This window comes from Brachyhypopomus gauderio, chromosome 20, assembly GCF_052324685.1.
Source record: "Brachyhypopomus gauderio isolate BG-103 chromosome 20, BGAUD_0.2, whole genome shotgun sequence".
Classification (NCBI taxonomy): domain Eukaryota; kingdom Metazoa; phylum Chordata; class Actinopteri; order Gymnotiformes; family Hypopomidae; genus Brachyhypopomus; species Brachyhypopomus gauderio.
The window spans coordinates 6,470,252-6,486,120 of NC_135230.1; the positions used below are offsets into that span (position 1 = coordinate 6,470,252).

The following is a 15,869-nucleotide window of genomic DNA, read 5'->3' on the forward strand; positions in this document are numbered from 1 at the left end:
ACCCAAACACAGAAATGTATTCAATTTCACTGATGAACAAAATATACTTTTGCTAATGTTATTGCTAAGCAAAAAACTCATTTTCTCAACATCCTCCTGAGGTTTCTTCCTAATCCCCACCATCAGGGAGATTTTCCTTGCCACTGTCACCTTTGGCTTGCTCATTAGGGATCTGGACCCATACGATTGTAAAGCTGCTTTGTGACAACATGTGTTGTGAAAAGTGCTATATAAATAAATTTGACTTTGACACACACACACACACACAAATTTAGTCTCTATACTTTGCAGATATGCAACACTGTTTTAACAGAACAGCCATGCACACACACACACACACATACACACACAAACACACATATTTGAGCCTTCTCCTGAAATACACACTACATTTGTTATTTATTTGTGACTGGAGGGTCATGGGTTCGATTCCCAGACCTGAGGCCATGACTGAGGTGCCCCTGAGCAAGGCCCTTAACCCTCAATTGCACACTTGTATAAAAAAATGAGATAAAATGTAAGTTACTCTGGATAAGGGTGTCTGCCAAATGCCATAAATGTAAATGTAAAATCACTGAATCTTTTTAATTGAACAATTGCAAACTGCAAGTTCTGTTGGATATGAAGGAGCACTGTTCTATGTTTTTATGAAATGAAGGACTAATTGGAGAAATATTTAACATCTCCTGATTTAAAGGTTCAGTCATTTGCACATTTGCTTAATTATAGTGGAGACAGAAAACGGCATCTATGTATAAATGTCAATATTGTGTAGCATTGTTAGGGGGACACCTGAGTTATTTGTTGATAGTTTGTACTGTATAGGCAGTACATGTTGAAGCTGAAATTGTGAGTAATTAACTATTGATTCATTAATAATTAAGTTATTTAATTAAGAGTTAATAAAGTTCTTTGTATGTTGCCAGTTTCTAGAACAACTTAATGTCTCTGCAGCATTACACAGTTTTCAGTCTAAAGTCATAAAGTCCAACATGAAGTATGATTCCCCCCCACCCACCCCCCCGGCGCCAACTCATTACTATGGGAATGTATACTTTCAGCTGCTCTGCTCCCCAAATCTGGAATTCTCTGTCACCCGACATAAGGAATATAAACTCACTCTCACAAGTTAAGTCTGCACTCAAAACCAACATGTTTTAAGGTTGTCTATTGCTTGCATTGTATATATTTGTAAGGTGTCCTTGAGGGACAGAAAGACACCTATGAAATAAAATGTATTATTATGAACAGATACAAATAAAGAATGAAAACAATATACTGCATAATCACTAGTGAACCGGTGTATTAATGGTTTCCGAGAAATCTCACAAGCATGTGTACATTTCAGAAGCTATTAAGCTTTCCTCCATAACTAAATAAGCTGCAACATTCTAACGTCTGCCTAAACGTAAACTCGAAACACGTTTACGAGAACGACGAGGCATGTTGATCAAAACACTTTTAATTCAGACAATAACAAGACACATGACCCAAGAACACTCTACCAACGCTCACGCCACAGAACAAGAAACAAGATTCACAAAACTGGACTACCAAAACTAAACAACGAAATACATGGACAAAACTTATATCACGACAATGAATTGACAACCAACAACTAATCCAGACAAACACTTCAGGAAGGAAGAAGCAATCATCATGTAGAACACAACATGTACTTAATATAATTATGAAATCGACACATCGCTACTCGACAAACTCACAAACATGCACGGTGTCAATACACGATCACTTTAAACATCCAGGCGTCCGACACAATGAAACAAAACTAAGAAATGTTATCACAGACACACACTCTAACAACAGAACAATGATACATAAAATACTCAAATCACATAAACCAGACAAGACAATAACAACTATACCAGGAGACTATTTGACACTTGAATCAGACAGACCACGGCGCAGGATCATGGCTATATCAGGAGGTTACAAACAAACAAACTTCTAATGATCAAAACCTCTAACACAATAACCTAAGGAGAAACCAGCATATATGGATGAAACAAAAATAACCCAAACCTACTGAATGAAAGAATGTGTTTAAATATGTACCAAAGAGATTGAAACAAGACACAGGTGAAGTGAATCAAAACTAAGGGGCAGAACAGGGTGTAGAAATGAACATAAAACAAAACAAAGAGACACAGAAAACATGGAAAGGAATACAACTGGATCAATCAATGAACACGACCAGAATAACCATAGCATAAGCAAACTGCACATTATTCAGTGTAAGCCTGGTCTTCCACATAGTCATTGGCAAAGGTAATGATATCTGTTATTGCCATCAGAAGCAAAATATCCATGTTTATGTTGTTGGTAATCTGCTCATAGTAGTTCTGCACAGGGAAGATGTAGTTCATTGGGACCCCCAGTCTGTTACTGCACTCTTGCATCTAAGAAAAACAACAGAACTTTGTTCATTATACAAATTTCGCTATGATTTCACTATCAAACTTATTTCGCGTCATGGTTCAGGAGGGGTCAGGTGGAGTATTGATGGATGTCAGAGTGAGTACAGCTGCTACAGCTCAAATGATGCTGCAGCTCAAGAAGATTCAGTGATTGTGTCCCCCAGTTTAAGCACATGTTCACCTGTTAGTGGATATTGTGAACTATGGGAGATATGACCAGAAATAGATTCTGGAAGCTGGCATTCTGTGGGAAGAGTATTTCTGTTCTACTCACCTTCTCTTTGATTTTCTTGCTGTGGTAAACCTTGGTCAGGTCCCCTTGAACTATGGTACATGCTTTATCCACCATCGACATGACGATAACTTGTGGGATTCCTGTCGTACAGTATGGCATGCAAAGCTTTAGTGTGTCTTACACAGGGCTCCATTCTCATCGTTAAAATATGAGAAAGTTCCCCATTCCATAAACAAAACCCAGAGGGTAATATAAGTCATGGAAGTTATTGTAAAAACACTCAGTCAGCAGCTTATGCAGCATACATAATTAAATGAAGACTCGATACTCATACTAACATATTTAGTATGATTACTTACACATATTAAACAGTAACAGTAAAAGCAATCAATCAGCAGTTAGCTACAATATATGCAGATTTGAGTGACTTACCCAAGTCCCGTGCTTTGTCACGAACAGTTTGTAGCTTCTTGATGACATCTTCAGAGATGAGGGAGATGCTGTTTGCTGGGATAACACTCACCAGACAGTGAACTTTGTCATTCAAGCTGGGGCTGATGTTGTAATATTCCTTATCCTTCTCTTTAGTGATTGAGCTAACAGGATTGAACTGAAAGCATGGGTAAAAAAAGAAAAATTCATATCCAAAATATAGCTGGAAGCGGCGATTGCGGATTCACACACGCATATGCATTTTGGTCTCAATAGGCAACAAGAGGCCCAAAAGGTTCTTTAGACCTATAAGTGAAATGAAGCTGTTTGTGTGGTGTTTCATGTAAGCAATACATTTTGGTCAGGTCCAGTATTTGGCCAGTAGATAGAGCCAAATTACCACCATACTGATTACAATGATGAAATAAATACAATTTAGTGAATTAGAAAGTTATTTATCTCATAGATCTGAATCATACAAGTGTCACGTTGAGGACTTTTTTGGGCATGTGTTTACGTTGTCCACGTGTACTCGTCTGCGTCTGTGTATCTCCATGGGTGCGGTTATGTCTTGTGAAATCCATCTCACCTGTGGCTTGTCTCGTAATCACGTGGGGCTTATGTGGTTTGTCTATTTAATGTGCGCTCGTGGAGTGTCCTGTGCTCGTCGTTGTCTAAAGTTTACACGTCTCTGAGTGTGGTAAGTGTTTTACGTGCGCTATATGGGCCATCTATGTGTGATCATTAAAAGTGACGTCTGTCGCAACCAGGGATTTGTGTCTCGTCCTTCGCTACGCTCCCAGCGTCACAGAACGACGAGCCGTTGTGAGACACAATGCCAGGCTACACAACCCGGCCTACACAACTCCTTACTACCGCAAGGAGGCGGTGCGGGTGTGGCAGGAGAAGCATCCCTCTTCTTCACGGGAACTCTCGCCCCTGCGGGTGGGTGTCCACGAGCTGGAGGAGGAAGGAGAGGAAGAAGACTCCTCCCTGCGCCACGAGGCCACGCCCACGCTGGAACAGCTGGAGCAGGACCCGTTGTGCGCTTCTCAGCTGTCTTCGGCTCGTGAGTGCCCGGACCCCGAGATGGCGGAATTGTTCCGCGAGGGCGCGGTAAGGATCTGGAGACATCTACACCCTTCTCCTTCCCGCGCCCTCTCGCCTCTGAGGGTGGGTGCCTGTGTCATCGGTGCCACCGCTTCGACCCCAGAGAGCGAGTTTGGGGAGGAGGACTCGGAAGACGAGAACCACCCACGAGTGTACCACTCCCACCATAGACTGCGGTGGGGAGGAGGAGGAGGACTACCCTCCGTCATTGTGCTCCGCCCCTACCATAGACTACAGTGGGGAAGACGAGGACTACCCTCCATCTGAGTGCTCCGCCCCTACTGTGGACTACGGTGGGGAGGAGGAAGAGGGGACGGAGGAGGAGTCCTATACCGAGGAAGAGGAAGGCTACACGGAGGAGGAAGAGGAGAGTCTACCCCCCTCTAAACACTCCGGGGGTACTGTGAGTTGAGGAAGGAGTCCTATGGAGGGCTTAGCCTCCGACCGCTCCAGGGGTAGCGACATGCACTACTCCCGGGGTGGCAGCCCGGAGCAGCCCATGAGCTGGAGTGAGGACAGTGAGGCAATGGAGATGGAGACGCTCACACTGCCGACTCTGGAGGGCGGTCGCGAGGTGATTGGGGCATGCCATACGGCCAGCTGAGGGGAGAGTCCAGCCGCGAAAATCTAGCAAGCTTGAGCAAAATCCAGGTGAGGACTTTTAATTTCTGAACCTGGAATTGACACCTCTGGCGGCATCCCATACATGATTGACTACATTCTGGTGGAGCAGAGATGGAAAAGTGCAGTGAGAAATGCTCAAAGTTTCCCAAGTGCAAGCATAGGATCCGATCACAAATTAGTTATGGCTGAAATGAACCTTCGATTCAGCACAGCAAAAAGAAGCCAAACTGAAACTGAACATTGAGAGGCTGCTTGTCAGCAAAGATACCAGACGAGAATACCAAGTCGAGCTCAAGAACAGATTCGAATGTCTGATAGACAGCCTCGACAAACTCGACATGGACGCCGCTTTAGAAAAAACCAACAAGATATACAAGAGTGTCGCAAGTGAAATGGATAAGTCCTTAATCTTGCAGATGAACGGAGAAAACCTAAAAAGATCATAAACAAAGACCACTCACAAAAATCCGCCTATAACGCTTTGACGAGAGAGATAAGGCGAGAGGTAGAAAATAGTCGAGTAGAGTGGGTTAACAAGCAATGCGACGAAATAGAAAAAATGAGCAAGCAGAACGATACAAGGGCTTTATATCAAAAAGTGAAGGTACTTAAGTCAGGAGTCGCACTAAAAGAGCGTAACAATATCATAAGAAGCAAATCTGGTGAACTCTTGACAACTGAAAAAGAAGTTGAGTACTGCAGCGAGCTCTACAACTTCAAGATCGAAGTCGAAACGAGCGTGCTAGACGAACTCTGGCCCAACGAGCAGCATGACGAACTGCCTTGCATCTTGGAAAGTGAAGTCCAAGCTGCACTTGCTAAACTAAAAAGCAGAAAAGCACCTGGCATTGATGAGCTAGAGGGTGACCTTATACGGCTGGGTGGCCAAGCGTCAGTAAAGGTTATGCACAAGATCTGTAACCGAATATGGGCAACTGGACGGTTTCCAAAACTGTGGACTAATTCACTTATAGTAACCTTGCCAAAGAAAGGAGACTCCACCAAATGCGAGAACTATCGAACTATAAGCCTGATATGTCACGCGAGCAAGATCATACTTGAGATCATACGCAGCCGAATGAAGAGCGCGATCGAAACACAAATGGCCGAAGAGCAGGCCAGCTTCCGAGCCGGACGAGGAACAATCGAGCAGATCTTTGCTTTACGACTCCTTGCAGAAAATCATCTAGCGCTGCAAAACAAAGACCTCTACATGGTGTTCATTTCAAGAAGGCATTCGACCGAGTATGGCACGAAGGCTTATGGCAAATTCTAAATCATTACGGCGTACACCCAAAAATTGTCGAGTTAATCATGAACCTCTATGCGCAGACAACCAGTACTGTAAGAACAAACTCGACCAATCCAAACTGGTTCAGACAAACTGTGGGTGTCCGCCAAGGATTTATTCTGTCTCCAGACCTCTTCAATATTTTTTTAGAATACATAATGAGATTCGTGCTAGATGAGGAAGAACACCAAGATGAAGCAACTGTCAGTGGCAGACCAATTAATAACCTAAGGTTTGCAGTAGGGATGCACCGAAATGAAAATTCTTAGCCGAAACCGAAAACCGAAAATGAGGAAACCAAGGCCGAAAGCCGAAAACCGAAACACCGAAATACATTATGCCAATTATTAGTAACATTGGATTTATGGCTAACCTCACTAAAATCAAGGCATTGCTATTCAAAGAATAAATCAACTACAAAATTTGATTTGAAAATATTTATTTAGCACTGACATTACAGTAATGCATATTATAAAGTAAAGTTAGTGGTGGGCCGTTAACGGCGATACCGCTGACAACGGCCGACCACTAATTAAATTTAACTCGCTTGCAGACCGTTTTTATCTGAGAGGATAAATATATGTATTTTATACGAGTTAAATTTAATTATAACTGACTGGCCTGAAAGATAAATATAAATTCTCTCTAAAAACGTGACGTGAGTTGCAACAACAGCTCAGGTAAACACACTTCTGAGAAATGTCGTCTGCTCGGCAAAACATAACGGGGCTCAATGTGCTCTATTAGCCTACGAAATCCCTACGACAGAGAACGGCTGATCGTCTAAGGCAACGAGTTCCATAATTTTTGGTGTAATGTCCTTTTGCCTTGGCGCCATCACTGGAAAACTTTTTTGCTAGCTTTATCCAAATAAGCGCGTGCAGGCGATTTTTGCTTGCGTCATCACAGCACATTGTTTCGGCCGTGTTGTTTCGGTGATGAAAGTATTTCGGCCGAAAACCGAAAATGCAAATTTAAGCCATTTCGGCCGAAAATTTTCGGTGGCCGAATTTTCGGTGCATCCCTAGTTTGCAGACAACATTGCGCTCCTGGCCACATCGCTAAAGCGCATTCAAGAACTTATTGACAAAATTAACATTGCAAGTTCGAAACACGGAATGGAGATCAGCCAGACAAAGACTCAATGGATGTTAATGAGTCGAAGACCATCAGAGGAGAGAGAATCTGATAAAGGGAGGTTTGAAGCTTGGCAACGAACAACTGAGTTACACTGAGCGATTCAAATATCTTGGATTGTACATAACCGAGTATGGAGAGCACACAAGACATCCGAGTAAGAACGGCATGTGCGCTGAGCACAATGAATGAGCTCAAAGACATCTGGTAAGACAAAAAGATCAGCACCGAGACCAAGCTAAGACTGTATCGATCACTGATCCAACCGATAGCCCTCTATAGTTGATCGATAAAATTAGAAACGAGATCATTTGTGAACGACTCGGACAACGGAGAACAATATTCAACGTGGTGCACGAGCGACAAAACCGTTGGCTAGGTCAAGCACTTCGGATGGATGACAAGCGGATCCCAAACATCATCTTAGAAGTAGGGGTGCACGATATGACGATATAAAATCGTGAATGGCGATAACGAGTGGAGAATCGCAGGCGATCTACCAAATTAGAGAAATCGTATAGATCGCCTTTGCCAATCAGCGCAATTACTTTTTTATGCTGGTTCCCACCAATGCATCAGACGTAGGGCGTAGGACGGACCAATCACAGCGAACTGTGCGTCTTCCATGCCTCCATGTTGTGTTTGTAAAAACTAAAAACTGCGTGGACGACGGCTGAAAGCCAAACCGAGGAGCTGGTAAAGAAGAGGAAATCCACCTCTGTAATCTGAAATTGATTCTGATTTTCTTCCACTGACCAAGACCAAACTACAGCGATATGTAAAGTGTGCAAAGAACACGTGAAAACGTCCGATGCCAGTACAAGAAATTTATTCAATCACTTGAGACATAGACATCCCAAGTAATATGCCGAAAGTGAAACAATGCGGGCAGCCGCCTCACACGTGACCATAGCGCGCGACTCCGCCACACCTCGCGTGAACGATATGTGGTAGTATAAAGATACATCCCTCAAAAACAGGGGAAGGAACATTTACTTGATGAAGTTTAAAGTTGCTTTGTGTTTCAGGTTTGAAAAGTGCTGGAATTTAGGCTAAAGTACTTGAAAATGGTTGAAATTGTAACTACTTCGTTTCACAACAAATATCTGTCTGACTGAACAGTTCTCTTTACGTTAACATACGAGCCTCTTGTAATTCCAGGACGAAACATGAGAGAACGTAAAGACGTTAAGATTGGGCGTTTTGAAAATAAACAACCATTAAATAATGTGAATAAAGCGAATTGTATCGAATCATTTCGACTATATGTATAAATATTTAACTTTAAGTTTAAAGGGCTGGGAAATATTTAGTGCAATAATGCGCTTTAACAGTGTAAGGAACTGTGTGACGCAGAGCAGGGAGGCGGACACAAACGCTGAGGAGAGCGAGATTTAATGAATGGACAGAGTCGTAATAACGGGCAGGGGTCATAACAGGTAGGCAGTCCGAACATGAAATATAAACGGACATGGTGGCACAAAGAACAAAACAAGGCAGGGGAAACAAAACTAGGCTGAATGGCACTTACGACGAAGACGAAACAGAAACAGTTAAATACACTAGAGCACGAACGAGGCAAGAGAATAAACAGGTAAGTAGCACAAAATAACTGATACCGACATGGGAGACACGGGGACTATAAATACATTGAACTAGACTAGAAACAGGCAGGGTTGCCAGGTCCTACAAAAATATCCCGCAAAAGTCAGTGTAAAACCCACCCTTCAGCAGCCTAAACTAGCCCAAAGTCGTTGAGGGGGTGGCGAGTGTTTAAAATGGAGACAAATTAAGTATTATATCGCAATCGATTCTTTGTGTTGACTTGTAAGACCCCGTGGTGGCCCAACTCAAAAGTAGCACAAAGAACCGCACCCCTCGACCCCAGAATTTTTACCCGCGGCTGGATTTTCAAACAAGCCCAATTTGGCGTGAAACCGCAAACCTGGCAACTATGGAAACAGATGAAGACAATAACGACATGGGCGTAGCAGACGTGGGGAAACCATAGAAACACACAACAAGGCGGGCTCAAGGAGCAGGGAACAACAGACACGAGGAACAAGGAAACCGGAGTGACAGCTAGGAGAGGGGGGCGTAGCCCTACGTGACACAGTGTCACATGTGTTGTTTACATTTTTTGTTTACAATGTTTGCACATGGAAAATTGCAATATCATTCATTTAAATCTGCTTAAAAAGAAAGCTTTGTAGCCCCAATTTTTTTTGGTTTTTTTTTGATGGAAGATCGTGATAAAAAATCAAAATCGTGATTTTATGAAAAAAAACGTGATACTATTTTTTTCCCATATCGCCCACCCCTACTTGGAAGGCTGAGTGGAAGGGGCGAGACGACAAGGACGACCGAGAACGAACTGGACACAGACTGTGATACAAAGAACGGGCCTGAGTTGGCAGAATGCGCGCGCTTGCACAGGACAGAGTAAAATGGAGGTCTTTGAGTCGTCGTGTGGGAGAGCCTACGGACACGGACAAGAAGAAGAGAAAGAGCATTTCTCCTAAAATGAGCTTCCTAATTGACTCTCTTTCTTCACCGGTGCCACAGTATATTGAGTCCTATTGAATTTAGCCAAGGAATGCATATGAACTGGAATTTTATTTCTATTGCTTACGGTGTGGGAGATATGGGCCAAAATGTAAAATGCTTCACTATAGCTTCATCCGAAGGCCAATGTGGGTCCCTGTACTAGAGTCTGGTCATTGGACCTTTTTGACAAGTTTGGTGTTTCTAGGCATTACGGTGTAGGCTGTACGATGCATTCTATATAAAAAAAATGGGGAAAATCCTAACAATTACAATAGGGTTCCCACACTGTGTGTTAACCCTAATTAGCTTGTAGATTTGATTCATAGCAGCCAGGTTCTTAATCAAATTGTAACACGATGACGAATTAGAATACTGAGGTGAGAGCTTGGTTTTACTTTTGTTTTTAATGAAAGGAATGAACATCAAACACTGATACGTAGCGCCCGCAACAAAGACGTGAGACAAGCCGCACACTTAAATGTATGTATACAAACTAGACACAAGTGTAGTGCATCAAATTAACACGAAAAGAAACAGGTGAAATGCATGACGAAGATGAACACGCATGCACACACAAACACACACACATCCCTGAGGGAGGAGTCAGGGGCTGTACTGTGACACAAACCAGTTTATCAAAGCTTTAGTGTCTTTAATCTCTGCAGATATATCTCCATGGACTAACCCTTTCTGGTTTTCTCATTTCTCTTTTGGTAAATTTTTATTCAACAGTTAAGTCCTGTCCTTAGCTATGCATGTCAAGCTTGTCATTCTGTAATGTTCTAATACAGAGCTGGTTATTTTCATGATGATTTTGGTCATTTTTAACAGACTATTTTTGCATTGCATAAGTAAGCTGTGTAGCAGAAAATCTCCTTCTGCACAGTTCCACAAAGTACCAGTACTCTGTTTTCCATCCAGTGTTAATAATGTACTTACAGTGTAGCCTTCCTTAATGTGACCCTTCAGTATTCTGATTATATCATCACTGTGGACTCCTTGTATACTTCCTGTCTCCATGCCCATGATGTCATTGAAGACAAATGGATAGTAGGATCCTGGTAGATCCTTCTTAAACCTGTGTGTTTTGTACTGGAAACATCACACAGAAACATGCATCAATATTAAAGGCTCTGAATTCACAATATAATCTATATAATACAAATACAATACAAATATGTGCTGTGTGCTTCTTAAAGGGCCTTATGAGAAAGTACTGATATGGTGAGATAAGATGTGCTGTGTGCTTCTTAAAGGGCCTCATATAGGCTTTGACTAAATGAGAGTATGTGTGTAAACTGTGTATAGATGTATCTACTGTAACTGGTTTGTTTTGTATTCTCTCATGTTGGAGCTGTAGGGGAGGGTTGCTGTTTTGTTTGCCTTTTTCTCCTGTTTATGTTGGTAGATAGGTAAGAAGTATATTGTATTTTTTTCTTACTTTCTTTGTATGGGGAATATAGTTGAAACACACACTTCACACACTTCAACAAGTGATCCATAACCTCTTGTCTGGTTAATAGCTAATAGTCTGAGAATACGAATGCTCAGGAGACTGGTTATTACCTTGAGAGTAAAACTTAAACCACTTGAACTTGCCAGGGCAGCAGCTGTGTTACAGCCTCTTAGGGCATTACTAATAGAGTTGATGAAGCTGGACTTCCCTGCTCCAACTGGGCCATCGAGCAGAATCCTCAACTGACTTATGTGGGCAATTCTGAGCTGGAATTTCTTCACTTTTTCCAACATCAGGTCTTTTTCCCTTTCATCACTATGTAGAAAGTACATCCGGGCATTAGTTACACTTTCTTATTAAATTATTGAAAATACTAGTCTGCGTTTTAATGTGTCTTTGTAGTCAGTTATCATACTTCCAAGTCACTGGCCTCCATGGTTGATCAAATTCTGTAAACAGCAAAAGTATGAAAATCTAATTTTGATGAACGAAAGATGAAACTGAACAGAATATACTTATGTGCTGCTTAGAAATTCTAAAGATATGACAAAAGGCTATCTAAAATTACCTTTATTTTGTTTAACAGTTATAGAACTGTTATGTTCACATTATTCATCTCATTTCAAAGTCTTACCTGATTATCTCAGATACACTCTCATAAAAGTGTATTATGTACAGCCTCAGGTCCACTTATAAATGTATGTTCTAAGTGCAGTTTATAAGTTGGTTATATTTCTTAGAATTCGAATGTCAGGTTTATTGAGAAACTGACCTAGAGGTGGAGGTGGCAGTGGAGTTCGTTTAAAAAAAGATTTCTTGCTCTCCATTACCTGTGGTACAAGGTAAAGTTCAATGATTAACGTGATAAGAAACATTTAAAAACCATGTTTTTATATTAGCATATGTGCCAATAACGTGCTTAGAACCGGAGTGAGTTTTGGTATAAACCAGTGGTTCTCAAACTTTTTCTATCATTCCCCACCAGTGGCGTGCACACATAGACACCAACTCTGCCCTTTATCAACGAAAGTGCCCTTTTGAAACTTCGGTTTTTAAAAAATATATATATTATTATTATTAACATTTTACTGAGGTCGGTTTGAATTGATCTTTTGAAAACCTGAGAGATTAAAAACAATGCCCTGAAATGAGCCACCACCTCGCACACACCCAACCTCTGTCTTCCTTTGTCACACCAGATGCGCTGCAGCCATAGTTGCCAGGTTTGCGGTTTTCACGCCAAATTTGGCTAGTTTGAAAATCCAGCCGCGGGTAAAAATTCTGGGGTCGCGGGGTGCAGTTTTTTGGGCTACTTTTGAGTTGGGCCACCGCGGGAGTTACAAGTCAACACAAAGAATCGATCGCGATATAATACTTAATTTGTCTCCATTTTAAACACTCGCCACTCCCCCCCGGCGACAACTTACACTCGCCACCCCACCCCGTCGACAACTTTTCACTACTTTGGGCTTTGGGCTAGTTTAGGCTGCTGAAGGGTGGGTTTTACACTGATTTTGTGCGGGATATTTTTGTAGGACCTGGCAACCCTGGCTGCAGCAGCAGTTCAGTTCAGTGAGTGGAAGGAAGCATCATCAGCACAGCACGCACGGATAGACTTCTCCCGTGCCTCACCACCCAGGTCACATACACATCAAGTCAAATCGTACCGTTTGCCCTCTAAGCCAAACGTGAAATCATTTTGTTGTGCAGTAAAATGTCTCATACAGCACCAAACTACTAAGCATTTTTAGCCGACTGGTCACCTGATAAACTAGTCGCTCTAGCCCAAATCAATGATAGATAACGTGAGGACGACCACATACAAATAATTAAGGTAGAGTTTGCAAATCTATGTGTTAAGCTGAACGTTTTGTTAGGCAACATAAATTAACACATTCGTTTGTGAAAGAAGAAACGGGAAGTTCCTCATTAACTGTGAAAAATGCCCATTTGTATTCGTGTAATGACAACAGTCAGTAGCCTAACTCCTCGTTCTTTTTGGTCTTTTTACTGTCTTAATTGTAGGCCTATATTGATTTACTAATTGTAAAATATATGCAACAAGGCCCGCAGACAGTGGAGGATAAACGGAAGTTAACTGAAGGACTTAACAATGACTGTATATAGTTAATATTGGATATGGGTTTTATCAGTTGGCGGTGTGACTTTTTCCATTGAAAACTCACGTTTAGAGAATGTTACAAATACAAGTCAAATTTCATTCAACATGTGCTTGTAATTTTTTTTATAAAAAATGTATGTGCACGCCACTGTTCCCCACCTCAGAAGAAGGGAAAATTCCATGCCCCACCTGTCCCATATCACCCAAACAAAATGGTAATAAAATACATATGGGGGGGTGGCGAACATAATTTGACCGGTACAAATTCATTAAAGGGCCAAATCTAGCCTTGGTTCACACTGTTCCGCAGACATTTTAAACATCCGGGGCTTATGCAAAACGAACAAGCATTAAAACGACAGGCTTAAAAAGGTCAATTTCATCCAATTGCTTGCGCCCCACCTGCAATACACCTGCGCCCCACACTTTGAGAAACGCTGGTAGAAACACAAAGCCTAACAGGTTTTCAACTGGCAAAGGACACTTTTAGCTTCTTTTTCAAAAACGTATAATTTATAACTACCGGTAACCGAAATATACAAATTGATGCTCATAAACTTTTTTGAGGCAAACATAGTGATGCATCTATTTACGTTTTTTTACTTTTTTATTTGAGGACATCAGTATAACTGTACTGTGTGCATGTTTCATATTTCAAAATTTGACCAATTAATTGTGAAAGCAATAGTCTTATAGTGAGTTAGTGATGAACAGAATGTAATGTAATGAAAGGATTACACACACTTTTGTGTGTGACAACCTCCCAGTTCTCCAAATTGTTATTCAATAGTTCTACTATTAATACTGTATTTGTCCACCCCTATTTTACAGATGTACACATCATTTTCATTATTGAGAATCTGAAAGTAAATACCACACTGAAGGTATTCTAAACATTTCTAAAATAGAAATTTCACTTGAAATTTAAAAGACCGAGAAACTGCTACCAAAATTGCTTTTCTTCTATTGAGTGAAAGTTTACTTACTTTCTGTACAGTGTTACTGCTGCCGTAGGTTTGTACTCCAGCTCTGCACGGATGTGTTACAATGACAGTCAAGTAACACTGGATTTAAACCTTTAAGACTGACTGTAAGGATAGGCTTTACTAGTAAGATTTACACCCCAGACGGCCCCCCTGGTGTTTAATATACTCAGATCGGGATGAGGCAGGACTAACTACAGATTTCTCTAGAACAAGGAGAGTAGCCTAACAGGCTATGCAAGTATGTAAATCCTTATCAAGATGGATAAATGTCAAGAAATGTAGTTTCTTGTAAGAAGTGTATATGCAATTTGAAACAATACCCTTGCTTTGTTTTGAAGTCAATCTCTTAGATCTCTCAACCTATTTTTTAATGGGTTATATTTATTGTTTTGGCCTTGGTTGTGCAGGAAGTTGAGACGCAGTTACAAATATTGTAAAACCACATTTTACTGACATTATTTGACAGTAGCTTTTACCTCATTGTTTTGACTGATGTAAGAAATCAGAGTTAAACTCATTAAATCCTGAAATCAAATTTGATTGATGCACCACCTCTGCATAAGTACGTAACAAAGAAAACATGGAGAATTAACAGTTTTACTTTCACTTTTAATAATAGGTAAGCACATGTGACATCCTGACGTCAATATCAATAGCCCAAAATACCAAGAATACTCCCAAAATAGGTATTCTAGAACATTGAGAATGTTTCTCTTTGCTTTTGTAGCCTCTCGTTTACTCAATGGGAGCTTGGATCCAGACATCTGTAATGTTGTTTTGTGACAATGGCTGTTACCTCATTCACAGTCTATCACCTATTGACACACCCCACACACCTGCAGCTTGTTTTGTCTCACCGATGTTCCTCAGCATTTAAACCCAGAGGTGCAGTCTGTCAGGGGTGCATACTGAGCCTTGCTAAGTGACATGCGGTTGCCTGGACTTTTGCATTTACACGCTTTGAATTGAGAGACAGAAAAAGAGAGAGAGACATTGTACAATTTCTACACTGCTTCAAATTCGTTTGAGTACTTTGCATCTTTGTTTGCACACTAAGAGGCTGTAATTCAGTGTGTGAGTCTATTCTCATCTTCACTATGAGAGTAAAGATGTTCCACTGCCACCCTCGCCTACTGCTTCTTCCTTAATGACGCCCCTGCCGTTACAGTGACAACTCTTACAAGATACAGATTCCATGTCGTTTTAAAACACAGTTTAAGTTGGATCAGTGGGTTCAATGATACTTAATTTCCAAAAATGTTCTAATGTTGATTCTTATGATTTCTCTGATGTTGATTCAGTTAAATAAGTAACTAATCTTTCAAACAGTGTTGTAATGATGTAATTTGTTTGGCCATCCATGGACTTCCTGTAAGTGACACTACAATCAAAAGCCTGCAATGGAGTGATCTGTAGTTGATGTAATTTGTCCATAAAGGACAAAAAGGAGGGAAATGTGATGGAAATTTTATGATTTCCCTTTTTGCCAGG

General features: G+C 41.2%; 1 protein-coding gene across 1 annotated transcript; it reads right to left on the reverse strand.

Moving 5' to 3' along the window:
• Window positions 1-1,442: 1,442 nt before the first annotated feature.
• Window positions 1,443-14,555, reverse strand: LOC143484436 (interferon-induced protein 44-like). The gene is made up of 8 exons (XM_076983146.1): window positions 14,379-14,555; window positions 12,043-12,100; window positions 11,686-11,719; window positions 11,381-11,585; window positions 10,754-10,906; window positions 3,106-3,283; window positions 2,713-2,813; window positions 1,443-2,420 (listed from the first exon to the last, which is right to left on the reverse strand). Exons 2-8 carry the CDS (start codon window positions 12,095-12,097, stop codon window positions 2,247-2,249), a joined length of 900 nt encoding a protein of 299 aa, XP_076839261.1. The 5' UTR covers window positions 12,098-12,100; window positions 14,379-14,555; the 3' UTR covers window positions 1,443-2,246.
• Window positions 14,556-15,869: the final 1,314 nt, after the last annotated feature.

What these genes read in the sequence shown, in the direction of transcription:
- LOC143484436 (XM_076983146.1), bottom strand. Translation starts at nt 12,097, where the DNA reads ATGGAGAGCAAGAAATCTTTTTTTAAACGAACTCCACTGCCACCTCCA. An exon ending in GTTTAAGTTTTACTCTCAAG is followed by an intron (nt 10,907 to 11,380) that starts GTAATAACCAGT and finishes TGATGTTTCCAG; the next exon opens with TACAAAACACACAGGTTTAA. An exon ending in ACATTAAGGAAGGCTACACT is followed by an intron (nt 3,284 to 10,753) that starts GTAAGTACATTA and finishes CCATGCTTTCAG; the next exon opens with TTCAATCCTGTTAGCTCAAT.